This window comes from Lonchura striata, chromosome 25 (genome assembly GCF_050655825.1).
Source record: "Lonchura striata isolate lonStrDom1 chromosome 25, ASM5065582v1, whole genome shotgun sequence".
Classification (NCBI taxonomy): domain Eukaryota; kingdom Metazoa; phylum Chordata; class Aves; order Passeriformes; family Estrildidae; genus Lonchura; species Lonchura striata.
In genome coordinates, this window is record NC_140727.1 from 5,211,947 (window position 1) to 5,233,801 (window position 21,855).

At 56.7% G+C, this 21,855-nt stretch overlaps 1 protein-coding gene across 12 annotated transcripts in view; it reads left to right on the top strand.

Moving 5' to 3' along the window:
* Positions 1-21,855, top strand: part of LOC110476882 (rho guanine nucleotide exchange factor 11) — a 48,691-nt gene that overhangs the window by 17,062 nt on the left and 9,774 nt on the right. For 7 of the 12 annotated variants that reach the window (XM_085560911.1, XM_085560916.1, XM_085560917.1 and 4 more), the window contains 18 exons: positions 148-384; positions 991-1,014; positions 1,247-1,400; positions 1,945-2,032; positions 2,430-2,459; positions 4,183-4,303; positions 6,149-6,355; positions 7,128-7,175; positions 7,335-7,621; positions 10,064-10,210; positions 11,101-11,183; positions 11,406-11,531; positions 12,785-12,902; positions 15,579-15,754; positions 16,821-16,896; positions 17,719-17,880; positions 20,265-20,352; positions 20,570-20,671. In XM_085560911.1, the coding sequence (XP_085417037.1) occupies positions 148-384; positions 991-1,014; positions 1,247-1,400; positions 1,945-2,032; positions 2,430-2,459; positions 4,183-4,303; positions 6,149-6,355; positions 7,128-7,175; positions 7,335-7,621; positions 10,064-10,210; positions 11,101-11,183; positions 11,406-11,531; positions 12,785-12,902; positions 15,579-15,754; positions 16,821-16,896; positions 17,719-17,880; positions 20,265-20,352; positions 20,570-20,671 (2,274 nt within the window). The remainder of the gene's footprint in view (positions 1-147; positions 385-990; positions 1,015-1,246; positions 1,401-1,944; positions 2,033-2,429; positions 2,460-4,182; positions 4,304-6,148; positions 6,356-7,127; positions 7,176-7,334; positions 7,622-10,063; positions 10,211-11,100; positions 11,184-11,405; positions 11,532-12,784; positions 12,903-15,578; positions 15,755-16,820; positions 16,897-17,718; positions 17,881-20,264; positions 20,353-20,569; positions 20,672-21,855) is intronic. The other 5 variants (XM_085560912.1, XM_085560922.1, XM_085560913.1 and 2 more) reach the window with 4 other exon arrangements.

Genomic DNA, 21,855 nt, shown 5'->3' on the forward strand with positions numbered 1-21,855 from the left:
CGGGAATTTTGGGAATTTTTGGCCGCTGCCATTCCCGGTTTTTTGGCATTTCCCAGAGAACCAAGCAGCAAATCCCGCATTTTGGGAATTTCGGGAATTTTGGGAATTTTTGGGCGCTGCCATTCCCGGTTTTTTGGCATTTCCCAGGGCCAAGCGCACGCTGGGGCTGGGCGGGCTCTACGGGGAGAACGAGCTGCAGCAGCTGGAGCAGCTGGAACAGCTGGAAAAACACCTGGAAAAACACCTGGAAAAACACCTGGAAAAACACCTGGAAAAGGCTCCGGAGCCGCGGGAATCCCGGGAATCCCGGGAATGTCGGGAACGCCGGGAATGCCGGGAGCGGGCGGCGGCCGAGCGGCAGCTGGGGCACCTCGGGGACATCCTGTGAGTGTGGAGCAGCCGGAATTCCCGGGGGATTTGGGAATTCTGGGATTTGGGAATTCCGGTGGGATTTGGGAATTCTAGGGGGATTTGGGAATTCCCGGGGGATTTGGGAATTCCGGGGGGATTTGGGAATTCCCGGGGATTTGGGAATTCCGGGGGATTTGGGAATTCCCGGGGGATTTGGGAATTCTTGGGGGATTTGGGAATTCCCGGGGATTTGGGAATTCAGGTGGGATTTGGGAATTCCCGGGGGATTTGGGAATTCCTGGGGGATTTGGGAATTCTTGGGGGATTTGGGAATTCCGGTGGGATTTGGGAATTCCAGGGGGATTTGGGAATTCCTGGGGGATTTGGGAATTCTGGTGGGATTTGGGAATTCAGGTGGGATTTGGGAATTCCCGGGGATTTGGGAATTCCGGTGGGATTTGGGAATTCAGGTGGGATTTGGGAATTCCGGTGGGATTTGGGAATTCCGAGGGGATTTGGGAATTCCGGTGGGATTTGGGAATTCCGGATGGGATTTGGGAATTCCCCACGGGATCGGGGGCTGGAATGGAAATTTTGGGATTGGGATTGGAAGAATCCAAGGAATTCCTTTTCCCGCAGCTCCAAGTACGAGGAGGAGCGGAGGTGAGCGGATCCAGCGGGGAAAAATCTGGGAATTTGGCCCATTCCCGATTTTCCCTGTGGAATCTTTTCCCTTTTTCCCTTCCCTCTTTTCCCTCCCATTCCCAGTTTTCCCTGTGGATCCTTTCCCTGGAATTCCCAGTTTTCCCTCTTTCCGCTCTCCCAGCGGATCCCCTCGGAATCCCGGGATTTCTGGGAATTCTGCCCTTCCCACCCTCTGGAATTCTCTTCCCAGCGCTCCCATGGCCTTCGCCCTCAGCACCTTCATGGCCCACGCCGGGATCCAGCCCCGGGAATTCCGGGAATTCCGGGAATCTCGGAATCCCGGAGCCTCCGAGAAGATCCCGGACAAGGACAAGTGGCTGCCCTTCTTCCCCAAGGCCAAAAAGGTGGGAATTGCCGGGAATTCCCGGGAATTGCCGCGGATTCCCGGGAAAAGCTCCGGGGGGAGACCCCGGAGTGCAGCCCGGGGCTTTTGGAGGGAATCCCGGGAATTTTCTGGGAATTTTCACCCAAGTCCTGGGAATTTTAGACCTGAATTCCGGGATTTTTGGAGCCAAATCCTGGGATTCGGGATTTGGGATGGGGAATTCAGGATTTGGGATGGGAAAATCGGGATTTGGGATGGGAAAATTGGGATTTGGGATGGGAATTTGGGATTTGGGATGGGAAAATTGGGATTTGAGATGGGAAAATCGGGATTTGAGATGGGAATTTGGGATTTGGGCTGGGAATTTGGGATTTGGGCTGGGAATTTGGGATTTGGGCTGGGAATTTGGGATTTGGGCTGGGAATTTGGGATTTGGGCTGGGAAAATCAGGATTTGGGCTGGGAATTTGGGATTTGGGCTGGGAATTTGGGATTTGGGCTGGGAATTTGGGATTTGGGCTGGGAATTCCCGGCATTCCGAGCGCTTCCAGGACTTTTTCCCAGCAGAGCAGCAGCTCCAGGAAGGAGAAGGAGCAGAGGCAGAACCCGATCCTGAAATACATCGGGAAACCCCGGAGCTGCTCCCAGAGCAGTGAGTGCTCCGCAATTCCCAAATCCGGGAATGCCGGCGGCCGCCTGGAATCCCCTGGGAATTTCCTGGGAATTTCCTGCCATTTTCCTGGGAATTTCCTGCCATTTTCCTGGGAATTTCCTGCCATTTCCTGGGAATTTCCTGCCATTTTCCTGGGAATTTCCTGCCATTTCCTGGGAATTTCCTGCCATTTTCCTGGGAATTTCCTGCCATTTTCCTGGGAATTTCCTGGGAATTTCCCCTGGAATTCCCTCAGCTCCCCTGGAATTCCCAGATCCTGGCCTCATTCCCGCGTTCCCATCCCGTTTTTTTCCTGTTCTCATCCCATCAGCATTCCCTAATTCCCGGTTTTTCCCCGGGATTTTGGGAATTTTGATATCTCCTCTTTGTTTTCCAGCATTTCATGTCCCCCTGTCCCCCACGGAAGGTAAAAATTCCCAAATTTTTGTTGCTTTTCCTTCATTTTTTCCTCATTTTTTTTTCCTCTCTTGCTTTTGGGGCTTATTCCCATTCTTTCTTCCCCGATGAAATTCCTGAGAATTTGGGGGAGTTGGGATTTGGGATTTAGGATCAGGATTTGGGATTCAGGATCAGGATTTGGGATTTAGGATCAGGATTTGGGATTCAGGATCAGGATTTGGGATTCAGGATCAGGATTTGGGATTCAGGATCAGGATTTGGGGGAGTTGGGATTTGGGATTCAGGATCAGGATTTGGGATTCAGGATGGATTTGGCAATTTGGGATTTAGGAGGGAAATTGGGGGTTTAGGATTCAGGATGGAAACTTCGGGATTTAGGAAGGGAAATTCAGGAATTAGGATCAGGTTTGGGATTTGGGAATTTGGGATTTGGGAATTTGGGATTTGGGAATTTGGGATTTAGGGGGGAAATTGGGAGTTTAGGATTTAGGATGGAAAGTTCGGGAACCAGGATCAGGTTTGGGATTTGGGAATTTGGGATTTAGGATCAGGATTTGGGAATTTGGGATTTGGGAATTTGGGATTTAGGAGGGAAATTGGGGGTTTAGGATTTAGGAACCAAAATTTGGGAAGCAGGATCAGGTTTGGGATTTGGGAATTTGGGATTTAGGGTCAATATTTGGGAATTTGGGATTTAGGGAAGCAGGATCAGGTTTGGGATTTGGGAATTTGGGATTTAGGGTCAATATTTGGGAATTTGGGATTTAGGGTCAGGATTTGGGAATTTGGGATTTAGGGAAGCAGGATCAGGTCTGGGATTTGGGAATTTGGGATTTAGGGAAGCAGGATCAGGTTTGGGATTTGGGAATTTGGGATTTAGGGTCAATATTTGGGAATTTGGGATTTGGGGAAGCAGGATCAGGTTTGGGATTTGGGAATTTGGGATTTAGGGTCAGGATTTGGGAATTTGGGATTTAGGGAAGCAGGATCAGGTTTGGGATTTGGGAATTTGGGATTTAGGGTCAATATTTGGGAATTTGGGATTTAGGGTCAGTATTTGGGAATTTGGGATTTAGGGAAGCAGGATCAGGTTTGGGATTTGGGAATTTGGGATTTAGGATCAATATTTGGGAATTTGGGATTTAGGGAAGCAGGATCAGGTTTGGGATTTGGGAATTTGGGATTTAGGGTCAATATTTGGGAATTTGGGATTTAGGGAAGCAGGATCAGGTTTGGGATTTGGGAATTTGGGATTTAGGGTCAATATTTGGGAATTTGGGATTTAGGGAAGCAGGATCAGGTTTGGGATTTGGGAATTTGGGATTTAGGGTCAATATTTGGGAATTTGGGATTTAGGGAAGCAGGATCAGGTTTGGGATTTGGGAATTTGGGATTTAGGGTCAGGATTTGGGAATTTGGGATTTGGGGAAGCAGGATCAGGTGTGGGATTTGGGAATTTGGGATTTAGGGTCAATATTTGGGAATTTGGGATTTGGGAATTTGGGATTTAGGAGGGAAATTGGGGGTTTAGGATTTAGGAACCAAAATTTGGGAAGCAGGATCAGGTTTGGGATTTGGGAATTTGGGATTTAGGGTCAATATTTGGGAATTTGGGATTTAGGGAAGCAGGATCAGGTCTGGGATTTGGGAATTTGGGAATTCGGGCGGGGAGTTTGGGCTTTGGGCCTGGGCAGTGGGGCTCATCCCGGCCGGAATTCCCGCTTTTCCAGCCGGGAAGCCGGGCAGCGTCCGGACCATGATCCGGCACTTTGAGAACGGCGAGCGGCCGGAGCCGGGCCCGGCGCAGCGCCGCTCCACCGGCAGCGTCCCCGAGGGGCTGCTGGAGGCCAGGTACCGGCCCGGATCCGGGAATCCTGGGGGTCCGGAATTCTGGGGATCCGGAATTCTGGGGGGATCCGGAATTCTGGGGGTCCGGAATTCTGGGGATACCGAATTCTGGGGGTCCTGGATCCTGGGAGTCCAGAATTCTGGGGGGATCCGGAATTCTGGGAGTCCGGAATTCTGGGGGTCCGGAATTCTGGGGATCCGGAATTCTGGGGGGATCCGGAATTCTGGGGGGATCCGGAATTCTGGGGATCCGGAAATCTGGGGGTCCGGAATCCTGGGGGTCCGGAATTCTGGGAGTCCTGGATCCCGGGGATCCGGAATTCTGGGGGGATCCGGAATTCTGGGAGTCCGGAATTCTGGGGGTCCGGAATTCTGGGGATACCGAATTCTGGGGGTCCGGAATTCTGGGGGGATCCGGAATTCTGGGGGTCCGGGATCCTGGGGGTCCGGAATTCTGGGGGTCTGGAATTCTGGGGGTCCGGAATTCTGGGGGTCCTGAATTCTGGGGATCCGGAATCCCGGGGATCCTGAATCCTGGGGATCCGGAATTCTGGGGGTCCGGAATCCTGGGGGTCTTGAATTCTGGGGATACCGAATTCTGGGGGTCCGGAATTCTGGGGGTCCTGAATTCTGGGGGTCCGGAATTCTGGGGGTCCGGAATTCTGGGGGTCCTGGATCCGGAGATCCGGAATTCTGGGGGTCCCGAATCCCGGGGATCCCGAATTCTGGGGATCCTGAATTCTGGGGATCCTGAATTCTGGGAATCCTGAATCCTGGGGATCCCTGAATCCCGGGGATCCTGAATCCCGGGGATCCCGGATCCTGGGGATCCCGAATTCTGGGGATCCTGAATTCTGGGGATCCCGGATCCCAGGAATCCCGGATCCCGGGGGTCCCGGATCCCGGGAATCCTGAATCCCGGGGATCCCGAATCCCGGGGATCCCGAATCCCAGGGGGTGTTCCCTAAATCCTTGGGGGTTCCCGAATCCCGGGGGGTTCCCAAATCCTGGGGATCCAAAATCCTGGGGGGGGGTTCCCGAATCCCGGGGGGGGATCCCGAATCCCGGGGATCCCGAATCCTGGGGATCCAAAATCCCAGGGGTCCCGATTCCTGGGAATCCCGAATCCCGGGGATCCCGAATCCCAGGGCGTGTTCCCTAAATCCCGGGGGGTTTCCGAATCCTGGGGGGGGTTCCCGAATCCCCGGGGGGGATCCCGAATCCTGGGAATCCCGAATCCCAGGAATCCCGGATCCTGGGGGTCCTGAATCCCGGGGGGTGTTCCCTAAATCCCGGGGGGTTCCCAAATCCCAGGGGGTTCCCAAATCCTGGGGGGTTCCCCAAAATCCTGGGGGGTTCCCCAAATTCTGGTTTTTTTTTCCCTAAATTCTGGGGTTTTCCCTAAAATTCTGGGTTTTCCCCTAAAATCCAGGGGTTTTCCCCAAAATTCTGGGGTTTTCACCTAAATCCCATGGGGGTTCACCTGAATCCCAGGGGGTTTCCCTAAATCCCGGGGGTTTCCCTAAATCCCGGGGGGTTTCCCTAAATCCCGGGGGTTTCCCTAAATCCCAGGGGTTTCACCTGGAATCACGGGATTCCTGCTGTAATTCCTGGAGAGTTTTGCCTGGAATCGTGGGATTTTTTTTTTTTTTCCGGAATTCTTGTGGAATTCCAGAATTTTCCCTGTTCCCAGCACCTCCCGCTGCGAGGTGCAGCTGATCTGGGGGTTTCCCTCTAATTCCTGGGGATTTTTGCCTGGAATCCCGGGATTTTTGCCTGGAATCCCGGGATTTTTGCCTGGAATCCCGGGATTTGTGCCGGAATTCCGGGATTTTCCCCGTTTCCCAGCAGCTGCCCGCCCGAGGTGCGCCTGGGCCGCTCGGAGTCGCTGAAGGGGCGGGAGGAGCTGCGGCGCTCCCGGCGCGCCGAGCCCGTGCCGCGATCCCGCAGCGACGTGGACATGGACACCGGGAATTCCGGGAATTCCGGGAGCACCGGGAGCGACACCCCCCGGCTGCACTCGGCCTCCTCCTCCGCCTCCAGCCTCTCCAACAGGTGGGAAATCCAGAAATTCCCAAAATTCCCACAATTCCAGCCCCGGGTTTGGGAGTTGGGATGGAAGTCTGGGAAAGGAGGGGAAATTGGGATGGGGAAATATTTGGGATTTGGGGTTTTTCGGGAATTTTCGCACCTCCGGCCTCTCCAACAGGTGGGAAATTCCCAGAATTCCCACAGTTCCCACAATTCCAGCCCCAGATTTGGGGATTGGGATGGAAGTCTGGGAAAGGAAGGGGAATTGGGATGGGGGAATGTTTGGGATTTCGGGTTTTCTGGGAATTTTCGCGCCTCCAGCCTCTCCAACAGGTGGGAAATCCAGAAATTCCCGAAATTCCCACAATTCCAGCCCCGGGTTTGGGGGTTGGGATGGAAGTCTGGGAAAGGAGGGGAAATTGGGATGGGGGAATGTTTGGGATTTGGGGTTTTCTGGGAATTTTCGCACCTCCGGCCTCTCCAACAGGTGGGAAATCCAGAAATTCCCAAAATTCCAGCCCCAGATTTGGGGATTGGGATGGAAGTCTGGGAAAGGAGGGGAAATTGGGATGGGGAAATGTTTGGGATTTGGGGTTTTCGGGAATGGGACTGAGGGGGATGGATGGAGGGTTTTTTTCCCTTCGGGTCCCAAATTCCTGCAGAATCCTTGGAAAAATCCACGGACTGTAATGGGGTTTGGGGTTGAATCCCTGGATTTTGAGGGTGAACTCGTCAGGATGGGGAAAAATTGGGGATTTTGGGACACCCCAGGAGGATTTTTCCATTCTTTTTCCAGATCCCTGGAAAATCCCACCCCCCCTTACACGCCAAAGATGGGGCGCAGGTGAGCGACCCCCCCAGAATTCCCATTCCCAGTTTTCCCATTTTCCCCTCCTTTTTTCCCCATTTTTTCCCTATTTCCCCCATTGTTTCCCATTTCTCCCTTTCCCCCCTTTCCCTCTCTTTTCCCCCCCCAATTTTTCCCGATTTTTCCCAATTCCAGGAGCATGGACTCTCCCTTCGGGGCCGACCCCCTCCTCCCGCACCTCCTGGAGGACGAGCAGGGCCCCGTCCCCGACCTGGAGGCGGATCCCGAATCCCAAAATCCCCCGAATTCCCAGAGCTGGCAGCAGAATTCCCCGAATTCCCAGAGCTGGCAGCAGAATTCCCCAAATTCCCAGAGCTGGCAGCAGAATTCCCCAAATTCCCAGAGCTGGCAGCACTCGGTCAGCCGGGAGCTCCTGGCCAGCCTGAGCCAGCGCGAGGTGGATCGGCAGGAGGTCATCAACGGTACCCAAATCCCGGAATTCCCGGAATTCCCGGAATTCCGGGGTGGTCCCGGCACCTGGGGAGGCTGGAAGTGGGGGCAATGCTTTTGGGGGGCTGATTCCTGGGATTTGGGGGCTCATTCCTGGGATTTGGGGACTCACTCCTGGGATTTGGGGACTGATTCCTGGGATTTGGGGACTGATTCCTGGGATTTGGGGACTGATTCCAGGGATTTGGGGGCTGGTTCCTGGGATTTGGGAACTGATTCCTGGGGTTTGGGGGCTCATTCCTGGGATTTGGGGGCTGGTTCCTGGGATTTGGGGGCTGATTCCAGGGATTTGGGAGATCATTCCTGGGATTTGGGGACTGATTCCTGGGATTTGGGGGCTGATTCCTGGGATTTGGGGGATGATTCCTGGGATTTGGGGACTCATTCCTGGGGTTTGGGGGCTGATTCCTGGGATTTGGGGACTTGGGGACTCATTCCTGGGATTTGGGGGCTGATTCCTGGGGTCTGGGGACTCATTCCTGGGATTTGGGGGCTGATTCCTGGGATTTGGGGGCTGGTTCCTGGGATTTGGGGGCTGATTCCTGGGATTTGGGGACTCATTCCTGGGATTTGGGAGCTCATTCCTGGGGTTTGGGGGCTGATTCCTGGGATTTGGGGGCTGATTCCTGGGGTTTGGGGACTCATTCCTGGGATTTGGGGGCTGATTCCTGGGATTTGGGGGCTGATTCCTGGGATTTGGGGGCTGATTCCTGGGATTTGGGGACTCATTCCTGGGATTTGGGAGATCATTCCTGGGATTTGGGGGCTGATTCCTGGGATTTGGGGACTGATTCCTGGGATTTGGGGGCTGATTCCAGGGATTTGGGGACTCATTCCTGGGGTTTGGGGGCTCATTCCTGGGATTTGGGAGATCATTCCTGGGATTTGGGGGCTGATTCCTGGGATTTGGGGGCTGATTCCTGGGATTTGGGGACTGATTCCTGGGATTTGGGGGCTCATTCCTGGGGTTTGGGGACTCATTCCTGGGATTTGGGGACTCATTCCTGGGATTTGGGGGCTGATTCCTGGGATTTGGGGGCTCATTCCTGGGATTTGGGGGCTCATTCCTGGGATTTGGGGACTCATTCCCTGGGATTTGGGGGCTGGTTCCTGGGATTTGGGGGCTGATTCCTGGGATTTGGGGGCTCATTCCTGGGATTTGGGGACTCATTCCTGGGATTTGGGGGCTCATTCCTGGGATTTGGGGACTCATTCCCTGGGATTTGGGGGCTGGTTCCTGGGATTTGGGGGCTGATTCCCTGTTCCATGCTGGATCTGGGGACTGATTCCCGAGATTTGGGGTCTCACTCTTGGATCTGGGATCTCATTCCCATTTTTTTCCTGGGATTTGGGGCTGGTTCTGGGCGTCGGGTTCTGCTCCGGGGGCGGCTTTTGGAATCGGATGTCCCCAGTGTCCCCAGTGGTGTCCTCGATGTCCCCAGAGCTGTTTGTCCCCAGTGTCCCCAGTGTCCCCTGTGCTGTCCCCAGTGTCCCCAGTGTCCCCAGTGTCCCCACTGTCCCCAATGTCCCCACTGTCCCCAGTGTCCCCAGAGCTGTTTGTCCCCAGTGTCCCCAGTGTCCCCTGTGCTGTCCCCAGTGTCCCCAGTGTCCCCAGTGTCCCCACTGTCCCCACTGTCCCCACTGTCCCCAGAGCTGTTTGTCACCAATGTCCCCACTGTCCCCACTGTCCCCAGTGTCCCCAGTGTCCCCACTGTCCCCTGTGCTGTCACCACTGTCCCCACTGTCCCCAGAGCTGTTTGTCACCGAGCTGTCCCCACTGTCCCCTGAGCTGTCCCCACTGTCCCCACTGTCCCCTGAGCTGTCCCCACTGTCCCCACTGTCCCCAGAGCTGTTTGTCCCCACTGTCCCCAGAGCTGTTTGTCACCGAGCTGTCCCCAATGTCCCCTGAGCTGTCCCCATTGTCCCCACTGTCCCCAGAGCTGTTTGTCCCCAATGTCCCCACTGTCCCCAGTGTCCCCAATGTCCCCAGTGTCCCCACTGTCCCCATTGTCCCCAGTGTCCCCAGTGTCCCCAGTGTCCCCAGTGTCCCCACTGTCCCCTGAGCTGTCCCCACTGTCCCCACTGTCCCCAGAGCTATTTGTCACCAGTGTCCCCTGAGCTGTCCCCACTGTCCCCAGTGTCCCCACTGTCCCCACTGTCCCCATTGTCCCCAGAGCTGTTTGTCCCCACTGTCCCCACTGTCCCCAATGTCCCCTGTGCTGTCCCCAGAGCTGTTTGTCACCACTGTCCCCACTGTCCCCTGTGCTGTCCCCACTGTCCCCACTGTCCCCAGAGCTGTTTGTCACCGAGCTGTCCCCAGTGTCCCCTGTGCTGTCCCCACTGTCCCCAGAGCTGTTTGTCCCCACTGTCCCCACTGTCCCCACTGTCCCCAATGTCCCCTGTGCTGTCCCCAGAGCTGTTTGTCACCGAGCTGTCCCACCTGCGCATCCTGCGTGTCCTGGACTCGCTGTTCCTGCAGCGCCTGCGCCGGGAGCAGCTCCTGAGCCGGGAGGAGCTGGGGCTGCTCTTCCCCAACCTGCCCGAGCTCATCGGCGTGCACGGTGAGCGGCCCAGCCCCACATCCCAGATCCCAGATCCCGAAATCCCCAAAATCCCCAAAATCCCCAAAATCCCAAATCCCAAAGCTGCTGACCCCGGTGGTTCCCCACATCCCGGTGGGATCCCGCCCTTCCCCAACCTGCCCGAGCTCATCGGCGTGCACGGTGAGCGGCCCAGCCCCACATCCCAGATCCCAGATCCTGAAATCCCCAAAATCCCAAATCCCAAAATCCCAAATCCCAAATCCCAAATCCCAAAGCTGCTGACCTCATTGGTTCCCCACATCCCGGTGGGATCCCGCTCTTCCCCAACCTGCCCGAGCTCATCGGCGTGCACGGTGAGCGGCCCAGCCCCACATCCCAGATCCTGAAATCCCCAAAATCCCAAATCCCAAATCCCCAAAATCCCAAATCCCAAATCCCAAAGCTGCTGACCCCGGTGGTTCCCCACATCCCGGTGGGATCCCGCCCTTCCCCAACCTGCCCGAGCTCATCGGCGTGCACGGTGAGCGGCCCAGCCCCAGATCCCGAGATCCCAGATCCTGAAATCCTAAATCCCGAAATCCCAGATTCCAAAATCCCCAAAATCCCAAATCCCAAAGCTTCTGACCCCTTTGGTTCCCCACATCCCGGTGGGATCCCGCCCTTCCCCAACCTGCCCGAGCTCATCGGCGTGCACGGTGAGCGGTCCAGCCCCAGATCCCGAAATCCCAGATCCTGAAATCCCAAATCCTGAAATCCCAGATCCCAAAATCCCCAAAATCCCAAATCCATGAAATCCCAAATCCCCGAAATCCCAAATCCCCAAACCCCCAATTCCCAGAATCCCAATCCCCAAATCCCAATCCCAAACCCCGGTCCCCGGAGGCGGCGGCTGATCCCGCTCTTCCCAGATTCCCTCTGGGAATCCATGCGGCGCCTGCGGGAGGAGCAGGGCCCCGTCATCGGCGCCATCGGAGACCTCATGCTGGCCCGGGTGAGCCCGGGAATTTTGGGAATTTCGGGAATTTTCGGAGTGCTGGGAATGCTGGGAGCGCCGGGAATGCCAGGAGTGCTGGGAATGCCGGGAATTTTGGGAATGCAGGGAGTGCCTGGAGTTTCGGGAACACCAGGAATTCCAGGAATTGTGGGGATCTGGGGAATCCCAAGGAATTTTGGGAACGCCGGGAATTTCGGGAATGCCGTTTCCCGTTCCCAGTTCGAGGGCGCCGCCCAGGAGGAATTCCAGCGCGCCGCCGCCGCCTTCTGCTCCTCGCAGTCGATGGCGCTGGAGCTGATCCGCAGCAAACAGCGCAAGGAGGCGCGATTCCAGAGCTTCATCCAGGTACGGATTGGGATTGGGATTGGGGATTCCAGAGCTTCATCCAGGTACGGATTGGGATTGGGATTTGGGATCTGGGATCTGGGATCTGGGATTGGGATTGGGATCTGGGATCTGGGATTGGGGATTGGGGATTGGGGATTGGGATTGGGGATTGAGGATTCCAGAGCTTCATCCAGGTACGGATTTGGGATCTGGGATTTGGGATTCAGGATCGGGATTGGGGATTCCAGAGCTTCATCCAGGTATGGATTGGGATTGGGATTTGGGATCTGGGATCTGGGATTGGGGATTCGGGATTGGGATTCGGGACTGGGGATTCCAGAGCTTCATCCAGGTACGGATCTGGGATCTGGGATCTGGGATTCGGGATTGGGGATTCCAGAGCTTCATCCAGGTACGGATCTGGGATCTGGGATCTGGGATTGGGATTGGGATCTGGGATTCCAGAGCTTCATCCAGGTACGGATTGGGATTGGGATTGGGATTGGGATTGGGATTGGGACTGGGGATTCCAGAGCTTCATCCAGGTACGGATCTGGGGTTTGGGATTTGGGGTTTGGGGAAGCAGTGAGGTCAGGAATTGAGGGATTTCAGGATTCCAGGAACCAGAGAGATGAGGAACTCTGGGGTTTGGGGCACCAGAGGAACGGTCAGGAATTTTGGGATTGGGGGAAGAAGAGGAGTCAGGAATTCCGGGATCTGGGGGCTTGGGGAACCAAGGAGGTCAGGAATTCCGGGATTTTGGGACTGGAGGGACCAGGGAGGTCAGGAATTCTGGGATTTTGGGACTGGGGGAAGCAGTGAGGTCAGGAATTCCGGGATTTCGGGGTTTGGGGCAGCAGAGGGCTCAGGAATTCCGGGATTTCGGGGTTTGGGGCAGCAGAGGGCTCAGGAATTCCGGGATTTCGGGGTCTGGGGAAGCAGAGGGCTCAGGAATTCCGGGATTTCGGGGTCTGGGGCAGCAGAGGGCTCAGGAATTCCGGGATTTCGGGGTCTGGGGCAGCAGAGGGCTCAGGAATTCCGGGATTTCGGGGTTTGGGGAAGCAGTGAGGTCAGGAATTCCGGGATTTCGGGGTTTGGGGCAGCAGTGGGCTCAGGAATTCCGGGATTTCGGGGTTTGGGGCAGCAGAGGGCTCAGGAATTCCGGGATTTCGGGGTCTGGGGCAGCAGAGGGCTCAGGAATTCCGGGATTTCGGGGTCTGGGGCAGCAGAGGGCTCAGGAATTCCGGGATTCGGGCCCGTCCCTCTCGCAGGAGGCCGAGAGCCAGCCGCAGTGCCGGCGGCTGCAGCTGAAGGATCTGCTGGTGGCCGAGATGCAGCGCCTGACCAAGTACCCGCTGCTGCTGGAGAACATCCTCAAGTGCACGCCGGGTACGGCCGGCGCCGCGGGAACGGCCCCGGAGCCTCATCCCTGCATCCGGAACGTTCCGGGAACGGCCCCGGAGCCTCATCCCTGCATCCGGAACGTTCCGGGAACGGCCCCGGAGCCTCATCCCTGCATCCGGAACGTTCCGGGAACGGCCCCGATCCCTCATCCCTGCATCCGGAACGTTCCGGGAACGGCCCCGATCCCTCATCCCTGCATCCGGAATGTTCCGGGAACGGCCCCGGAGCGTCACCCTGCTTCATCTGGAACGTTCCGGGAACGGCCCCGGAGCCTCATCCCTGCATCCGGAACGTTCCGGGAACGGCCCCGGAGCCTCATCCCTGCATCCGGAACGTTCCGGGAACGGCCCCGATCCCTCATCCCTGCTTCATCCGGAATGTTCCGGGAACGGCCCCGGAGCGTCACCCTGCTTCATCCGGAACGTTCCGGGAACGGCCCCGATCCCTCATCCCTGCTTCATCCGGAACGTTCCGGGTGCCTCATCCCTGCTTCATCTGGAATGTTCCGGGAATGGCCCCGGTGCCTCATCCCTGCTTCATCCGGAACGTTCCAGGAACGGCCCCAATCCCTCATCCCTGCTTCATCCGGAATGTTCCGGGAGCGGCCCCGGTGCCTCATCCCTTCCCCTGCCCGGTGCCTCATCCCCTCCTTGTAAATCCCGCCCTTTTCCCTGTAACTTCCACGTTTTTCCCTGGGTTTTCCCTATTTTCCCTCCCATTTTTCTCCCCAATTTTCCCTGGATCTTCCCTTGGATTTCACCCCGTTCCTCTGTGGATTTCCCCCGTTACCCCACGGATTTTCCCACGGATTTTCCCTATTACCCCATGGGATTTTCCCGTGGATTTTCCCCGTTATCCCATGGACATTCCCGTTTTCCCCGTTCCCAGCGGGCAGTGCGGAGCAGGAGAAGCTGCGGGGGCTGGGCTCAGTGCCATTGATCCCGTCATTCCCGTTGTTATTCCCGTTATTCCCGTTTTGCCATTCCAGCGGGCTGGGCTCAGTGCCATTGATCCCGTTATTCCCGTTATTCCCGTTTTGCCATTCCAGCGGGCTGGGCTCAGTGGCGCTGATCCCGTCATTCCCGTTATTCCCGTTATTCCCGTTGTTATACCCGTTGTCATTCCCGTTGTCATTCCCGTTTTCCCTCATTCCCAGCGGGCAGCGCGGAGCAGGAGAAGCTGCGGCAGGGCGGGCTCAGTGCCATTGATCCCGTTGTTATTCCCGTTGTTATTCCCGTTGTTATTCCCGTTGTTATTCCAGTTGTCATTCCCATTCCAGCGGGTGCGGAGCAGGAGAAGCTGCGGCGGGCGCGGGATCAGTGCCATTGATCCCGTTATTCCCGTTGTCATTCCCGTTGTCATTCCCGTTGTTATTCCCGTTGTCATTCCCGTTGTTATTCCCGTTGTCATTCCCATTATTCCTGTTGTCATTCCCGTTGTCATTCCTGTTCCAGTGGGCACGGAGCAGGAGAAGCTGCGGCGGGCGCGGGATCAGTGCCATTGATCCCGTTGTCATTCCCGTTGTCATTCCCGTTGTCATTCCCGTTGTCATTCCCGTTTTCCCTCATTCCCAGCGGGCAGTGCGGAGCAGGAGAAGCTGCGGCGGGCGCGGGATCAGTGCCATTGATCCCGTTATTCCCGTTATTCCCGTTGTCATTCCCGTTATTCCCGTTGTTATTCCCGTTGTCATTCCCGTTGTCATTCCCGTTGTCATTCCCGTTGTCATTCCCATTCCAGCGGGCAGTGTGGAGCAGGAGAAGCTGCGGCGGGCGCGGGATCAGTGCCATTGATCCCGTTATTCCCGTTATTCCCGTTATTCCCGTTGTTATTCCCGTTGTCATTCCCGTTGTCATTCCCGTTGTCATTCCCGTTGTCATTCCCGTTGTCATTCCCATTCCAGCGGGCACGGAGCAGGAGAAGCTGTGGCGGGCGCAGGATCAGTGCCATTGATCCCGTTGTCATTCCCGTTATTCCCGTTGTCATTCCCGTTATTCCCGTTGTCATTCCCGTTGTCATTCCCGTTGTCATTCCCGTTGTTATTCCCGTTGTCATTCCCGTTGTCATTCCCATTCCAGCGGGCACGGAGCAGGAGAAGCTGCGGCGGGCGCGGGATCAGTGCCATTGATCCCGTTGTTATTCCCGTTGTTATTCCCGTTGTTATTCCCGTTGCTATTCCCGTTGTCATTCCCGTTGTCATTCCCGTTTTCCCTCGTTCCAGCGGGCAGTGTGGAGCAGGAGAAGCTGCGGCGGGCGCGGGATCAGTGCCATTGATCCCGTTATTCCCGTTGTCATTCCCATTCCAGTGGGCACGGAGCAGGAGAAGCTGCGGCGGGCTGGGCTCAGTGGCGCTGATCCCGTCATTCCCGTTATTCCCGTTGTTATTCCCGTTGTCATTCCCGTTGTCATTCCCGTTGTCATTCCCGTTATTCCCGTTGTTATTCCCGTTGTCATTCCCGTTGTCATTCCCGTTTTCCCTCATTCCCAGCGGGCAGTGTGGAGCAGGAGAAGCTGCGGCGGGCGCGGGATCAGTGCCATTGATCCTGTTGTTATTCCCGTTGTTATTCCCGTTGTCATTCCCGTTATTCCCGTTATTCCCGTTGTTATTCCCATTATTCCCGTTGTCATTCCCGTTGTCATTCCCGTTGTCATTCCCATTCCCAGCGGGCGTGGAGCAGGAGAAGCTGCGGCGGGCGCGGGAGCGCAGCCGGGCGCTGCTGCGGGCGGTGGACGAGGCCGTGCGCCGCGCCGAGAACCGGCAGCGCCTGCGGCAGCACCAGCGGCGCCTCGACGCCTCGGCGCTGGAGCGCTGCAGCAACCCGCTGGCCGCGGAATTCCGGGTACGCCGCGGCTCGGGACAGCCGGGATTCCGGGTGTTCCCACATTCCTGGGGCTTGGGATGGGCGGAATTCCAGGTGTGCCCATTTCCCAGGGATTGGCACGGCCGGAATTCCGGGTGGTCCCGCTTTCCTGGGGTTTGGGATGGGTGGAATTCCGGATGGGCCCGTTTCCCAGGGATTGGGACGGCCGGAATTCCGGGTACGCCGCGCCCGGCACGTCTGGAATTCCGGGTGGGCCCACTTTCCTGGGGTTTGGGACAGGTGGAATTCCGGGTGGTCCCTTTTCCCAGGGCTTGGGACGGGTGGAATTCCGGGTACGCCGCGCCCCGCGGCTTGGCACAGCCGGAATTCCAGGTGTTCCCACATTCCCGGGGATTGGGACGGGCGGAATTCCGGGTGGTCCCGTTTCCCAGGGCTTGGGACAGGTGGAATTCCGGGTACGCTGCGCCCCACAGCTTGGCATGGCCGGAATTCCGGGTGTTCCCACATTCCTGGGGTTTGGGACGGGCGGAATTCTGGGTGTTCCAGCTTTCCTGGGGTTTGGCACGGCCGGAATTCCGGGTGTTCCCGTTTCCCAGGGCTTGGGACGGGTGGAATTCCAGGTGTTCCCTCTTTCCTGGGGTTTGGGATGGGCGGAATTCCGGGTACACCCGTTCTCCGGGGCTTGGCACGGGTGGAATTCCAGGTACTCCCACTTCCTGGGGTTTGGGATGGCCGGAATTCCAGGTGTTCCCATTTCCCAGGGCTTGGGACAGGCGGAATTCCGGGTACTCCTGATTTTCTGGGGTTTGGGATGGGCAGAGTCCCGGGTGTTCCCATTTTTCTGGGGTGAACGGCCGGAATTCCGGGTGTTCCCGCTTTTCCCAGGAGGGACGAGCAGGATTCCGGGTGTTCCCGCTTTTCCCAGGATTTTGGGTTGCTTCCCTGGATTTTGGGCTGTTTCCCTGGATTTTGGGGTGTTTCCCATGCGTTCGCAGTGTTTTCCCAGGATTTTGGGTGTTTTCCATGGATTTCGGGGTGTTTCCCGTGGATTTTGGGGTGTTTTCCATGGATTTTGGTCCCACAGAACCTGGACCTGACCTCGCACCGGATGATCCACGAGGGACCCCTGGCCTGGAGAGTGGGGAAGGACAAAAGCGTGGGTACGGACTGGGGGGACTGGGATGGACTGGGAGGGACTGGGAGGGACTGGGAATGGACTGGGATGGACTGGGATGGACTGGGAGGGACTGGGATGGACTGGGAATGGACTGGGATGGACTGGGACATACTGGGACAAACCAGGTTCAAAAGATCCCCAAAAAAACCCTCCAAAAACTGAAAAAAAAAGCCAAAAAATCCCCTAAAAATTAAAATAAAAAACCCCCAAAGCCCCCAAAACCCCCCAGCCCCCCAAACCCCCCAAACCCCCCCAGCCCCCCAAACCCTCCCAAACCCCCCCCAGCTCCCCCAGCCCCCCAAACCCCCCAAACCCCCCAAACCCCCAAACCCCAAACCCCCCACACCCCCCCAAATCCTAAACCCCCCAAACCCCCCAAACCCCCCACACCCCCCAAACCCCCCACACCCCCCAAATCCCCCAAATCCCCCCAAACTCCCCAAGCCCCCCAAACCCCCCAAACCCCCCCAAACCCCCCAATCCCCCCAAACCCCCCAAACCCCCCCAAACCCCCCCCAGCTCCCCCAGCCCCCAAACCCCCTCCAGCCCCCCAAACCCCCCAAACCCCCCCAAATCCTAAATCCCCCCAAACCCCCCAAACCCCCCCAAACCCCCCCAAATCCTAAATCTCCCCAAACCCCCAAACCCCCCCAAAACCCCCCAGCTCCCCCAGCCCCCCAAACCCCCTCCAGCCCCCCAAACCCCCCAAACTCCCCAAACCCCCCCAGGCCCCCAAGGCCCCCCAAACCCCCTCCAGCCCCCCCAAACCCCCAAACCCCAGCCCCCCAACCCCCGTGTCCCGCAGAGCTGCACGTGCTGCTGCTGGAGGAGCTGCTGGTGCTGCTGCAGCGGCAGGACGAGCGCTGGCTGCTGCGCTGCCACAGCCGCGGGCTGGCGGCCGACACCAAGCAGAGCTTCAGCCCCGTGCTGAAACTCAGCTCGCTGCTCGTGCGCTCCGTGGCCACGGGTGAGCAGGGAAAAATCTGGGAATTCCGGGAAATTCGGGAATTCTGGGAGTGGAGCGGGGGTTTGGGGAAAAAACATGGTATTTTATGTAAAAAAATGGGGTTTTTTGGGAGAAATGGGGGTTCAGCCCCGTGCTCAAACTCAGCTCGCTGCTCGTGCGCTCCGTGGCCACGGGTGAGCAGGGAAAAATCTGGGAATTTTGGGATATTTGGGAATTCTGGGAGTGGAACGCGGGTTTGGGGAAAAAAACGGGGGATTTGGGTAAGAAAATGGGGTTTTTTGGGGGGAAATGGGGGTTCAGCTCCACACTCAAGCTCAGCTCGCTGCTCGTGCGCTCCGTGGCCACGGGTGAGCAGGGAAAAATCTGGGAATTCCGGGAAATTTGGGAATTCTGGGAGTGGAACACGTTTGGGGGAAAAAACGGGGGGTTTGGGTAAGAAAATGGGGTTTTTTGGGGGGAAATGGGGGTTCAGCCCCGTGCTCAAACTCAGCTCGCTGCTCGTGCGCTCCGTGGCCACGGGTGAGCAGGGAAAAATCTGGGAATTCCAGGAAATTCGGGAATTCTGGGAGTGGAACGCGGGTTTGGGGAAAAAACATGGTATTTTATGTAAAAAAATGGGGTTTTTTGGGGGGAAATGGGGGTTCAGCCCCGTGCTGAAACTCAGCTCGCTGCTCGTGCGCTCCGTGGCCACAGGTGGGCAGGGAAAAATCTGGGAATTTTGGGAAAATCGGGAATTCTGGGAGTGGAACGCGGGTTTGGGGAAAAAAACGGGGGGTTTGGGTAAGAAAATGGGGTTTTTTGGGGGGAAATGGGGGTTCAGCCCCGTGCTCAAGCTCAGCTCGCTGCTCGTGCGCTCCGTGGCCACGGGTGGGCAGGGAAAAATCTGGGAATTTTGGGATATTCGGGAATTCTGGGAGTGGAGCGGGGCTTTGGGGGAAAAACATGGTATTTTATGTAAGAAAATGGGGTTTTTCTGGGGGGAAATGGGGGTTCAGCCCCGTGCTCGAGCTCAGCTCGCTGCTCGTGCGCTCCGTGGCCACGGGTGGGCAGGGAAAAATCTGGGAATTTTGGGATATTTGGGAATTCTGGGAGTGGAACGCGTTTGGGGAAAAAACGGGGAGTTTGGGTAAGAAAATGGGGTTTTTTTGGGGGGAAATGGGGGTTCAGCCCCATGCTCAAGCTCAGCTCGCTGCTCGTGCGCTCCGTGGCCACGGGTGAGCAGGGAAAAATCTGGGAATTCCGGGAAATTCGGGAATTCTGTGAGTGGAGCAGGGGTTTGGGGGAAAAACATGGTATTTTATGTAAAAAAATGGGGTTTTTTGGGGGGAAATGGGGGTTCAGCTCCACACTCAAGCTCAGCTCGCTGCTCGTGCGCTCCGTGGCCACGGGTGGGTGGGAAAATCGGGAATTTTGGGATATTCAGGAATTCTGGGAGTGGAACGCGTTTGGGGAAAAAAACGGGGGGTTTGGGTAAGAAAATGGGGTTTTTTGGGGGGAAATGGGGGTTCAGCCCCGTGCTCAAGCTCAGCTCGCTGCTCGTGCGCTCCGTGGCCACGGGTGAGCAGGGAAAAATCTGGGAATTCCGGGAAATTCGGGAATTCTGGGAGTGGAGCGGAGGTTTGGGGAAAAAAACGGGGGGTTTGGGTAAGAAAATGGGGTTTTTTTGGGGGGAAATGGGGGTTCAGCTCCACGCTCAAGCTCAGCTCGCTGCTCGTGCGCTCCGTGGCCACAGGTGGGCAGGGAAAATCGGGAATTTTGGGATATTTGGGAATTCTGGGAGTGGAACGGGGGTTTGGGGAAAAAACGGGGGGTTTGGGTAAGAAAATGGGGTTTTTTGGGGGGAAATGGGGGTTCAGCCCCGTGCTCAAACTCAGCTCGCTGCTCGTGCGCTCCGTGGCCACAGGTGGGCAGGGAAATCCGGGAATTCCAGGAATTCCAGGAATGAAATTAAGGGAAAATTGGGGTTTTCTGTAAAAAAATGGGGGTTTTGTGTAAAAAAATGGGGGTCTTGGGTAAAAAAATGGGGGTCTTGGGTAAAAAAATGGGGTTTTTTTTTCAGGAAATGGGGGTTCAGCCCCGTGGCCACAGGTGGGCAGGGAAAACCTGGAATTTCGTTAATTCTGGGAAAAAAATGGGGAAATGGGATTTCTGTGTAAGAAATGGGGATTTTGTGTTGACAAAAAGGGATTTTTAGTGGAGGGAAAAGGGGTGTGGGCATGGGGGTTCAGCTCAGCTTGGTGCTCATTGCTCCGTGGCCACAGGTGAGTAGGGAAATCCCGGAATTCCGGGAATTTTGGAAAGCTGGGAATGGGAATGGGAGGAAATTTGGGAATTCTGCGGCTGGGAATGGGAGGAAATTTGGGAATTTTGTCCCCCCCTCCCAGACAAGCGCGCCCTGTTCATCATCTGCACCTCGGAGCTGGGACCCCAAATCTACGAGCTGGTGGCGCAGACGTCCTCGGAGAAGAACACGTGAGGGAAATCCTGGAAAATTCCTTGGGAAGGGCTGGAAAAGACCCTGAGGGGTGAAATCCATGGGATGAGAGGGAAAATCCCTGGGAAGGGCTGGAGTTCCTGGCTGGGATGGAGTTCCCAGTTGGAGTTCCCATCTGGAATTCCCATCTGGAGTTCCCGGCTGGAGTTCCCGGCTGGGATGGAGTTCCCACTGGAATTCCCGCTGGAATTGCAGGTGGATGCAGCTGCTGGAGCAGGCCGTCCAAGGGGCCACCAGGAGCCTCCCGGGGCCACCGAAAGAGGAGCAGAGCGAGGCCGGCGGGGACGGAGGCGCCGGGTGGGAGCGGCGGCCGGAGCAGTGGGATGGCGGGAATGGCGGGATGGTGGGAATGGGATCATGGGATCATGGGATCATGGGATCATGGGAATGGGGATGGGGTTGGGAATGGTGGGATCATGGGATCATGGGATCATGGGAATGGGATCATGGCAGTGGGAATGGGGATGGGGTTGGGAATGGTGGGATCATGGGATCATGGGATCATGGGATCATGGGAATGGGAATGGGGTCGGGAATGGTGGGAATGGTGGGATCATGGGATCATGGGAATGGGATCATGGGAATGGGAATGGGGATGGGGTCGGGAATGGTGGGATCATGGGAATGGGAATGGGAATGGGGATGGGGTCGGGAATGGTGGGAATGGTGGGATCATGGGATCATGGGATCATGGGAATGGGATCATGGCAGTGGGAATGGGGATGGGGTCGGGAATGGTGGGAATGGTGGGATCATGGGATCATGGGATCATGGGAATGGGATCATGGCAGTGGGAATGGGGATGGGGTCGGGAATGGTGGGATCATGGGATCATGGGATCATGGGATCATGGGAATGGGAATGGGGATGGGGTTGGGAATGGTGGGAATGGTGGGATCATGGGATCATGGGAATGGGATCATGGCAGTGGGAATGGGGATGGGGTCGGGAATGGTGGGATCATGGGAATGGGATCATGGCAGTGGGAATGGGGATGGGGTTGGGAATGGTGGGAATGGTGGGATCATGGCAGTGGGAATGGGGATGGGGTTGGGAATGGTGGGATCATGGGATCATGGGAATGGGATCATGGCAGTGGGAATGGGGATGGGGTCGGGAATGGTGGGATCATGGGATCATGGGAATGGGATCATGGCAGTGGGAATGGGGATGGGGTTGGGAATGGCGGGATCATGGGATCATGGGATCATGGGAATGGGATCATGGCAGTGGGAATGGGGGGAGCTCAGGAGGTTCCTGGTGTCCCCAGAGGGTCCCTGGGACGGGGACTCGGGGCTGCCTGTCCCTGTCCCTGTCCTGATGGCAGCCATGTCCTGTTCCCATTCCCATTCCCATCCCGTTCCCATTCCTGTTCCCATCCCATTCCCATCCCATTCCCATCCTGTTCCCATTCCCATTCCCATCCCATTCCCATCCCATTCCCATTCCCATTCCCATTCCCATTCCCATTCCCATCCCGT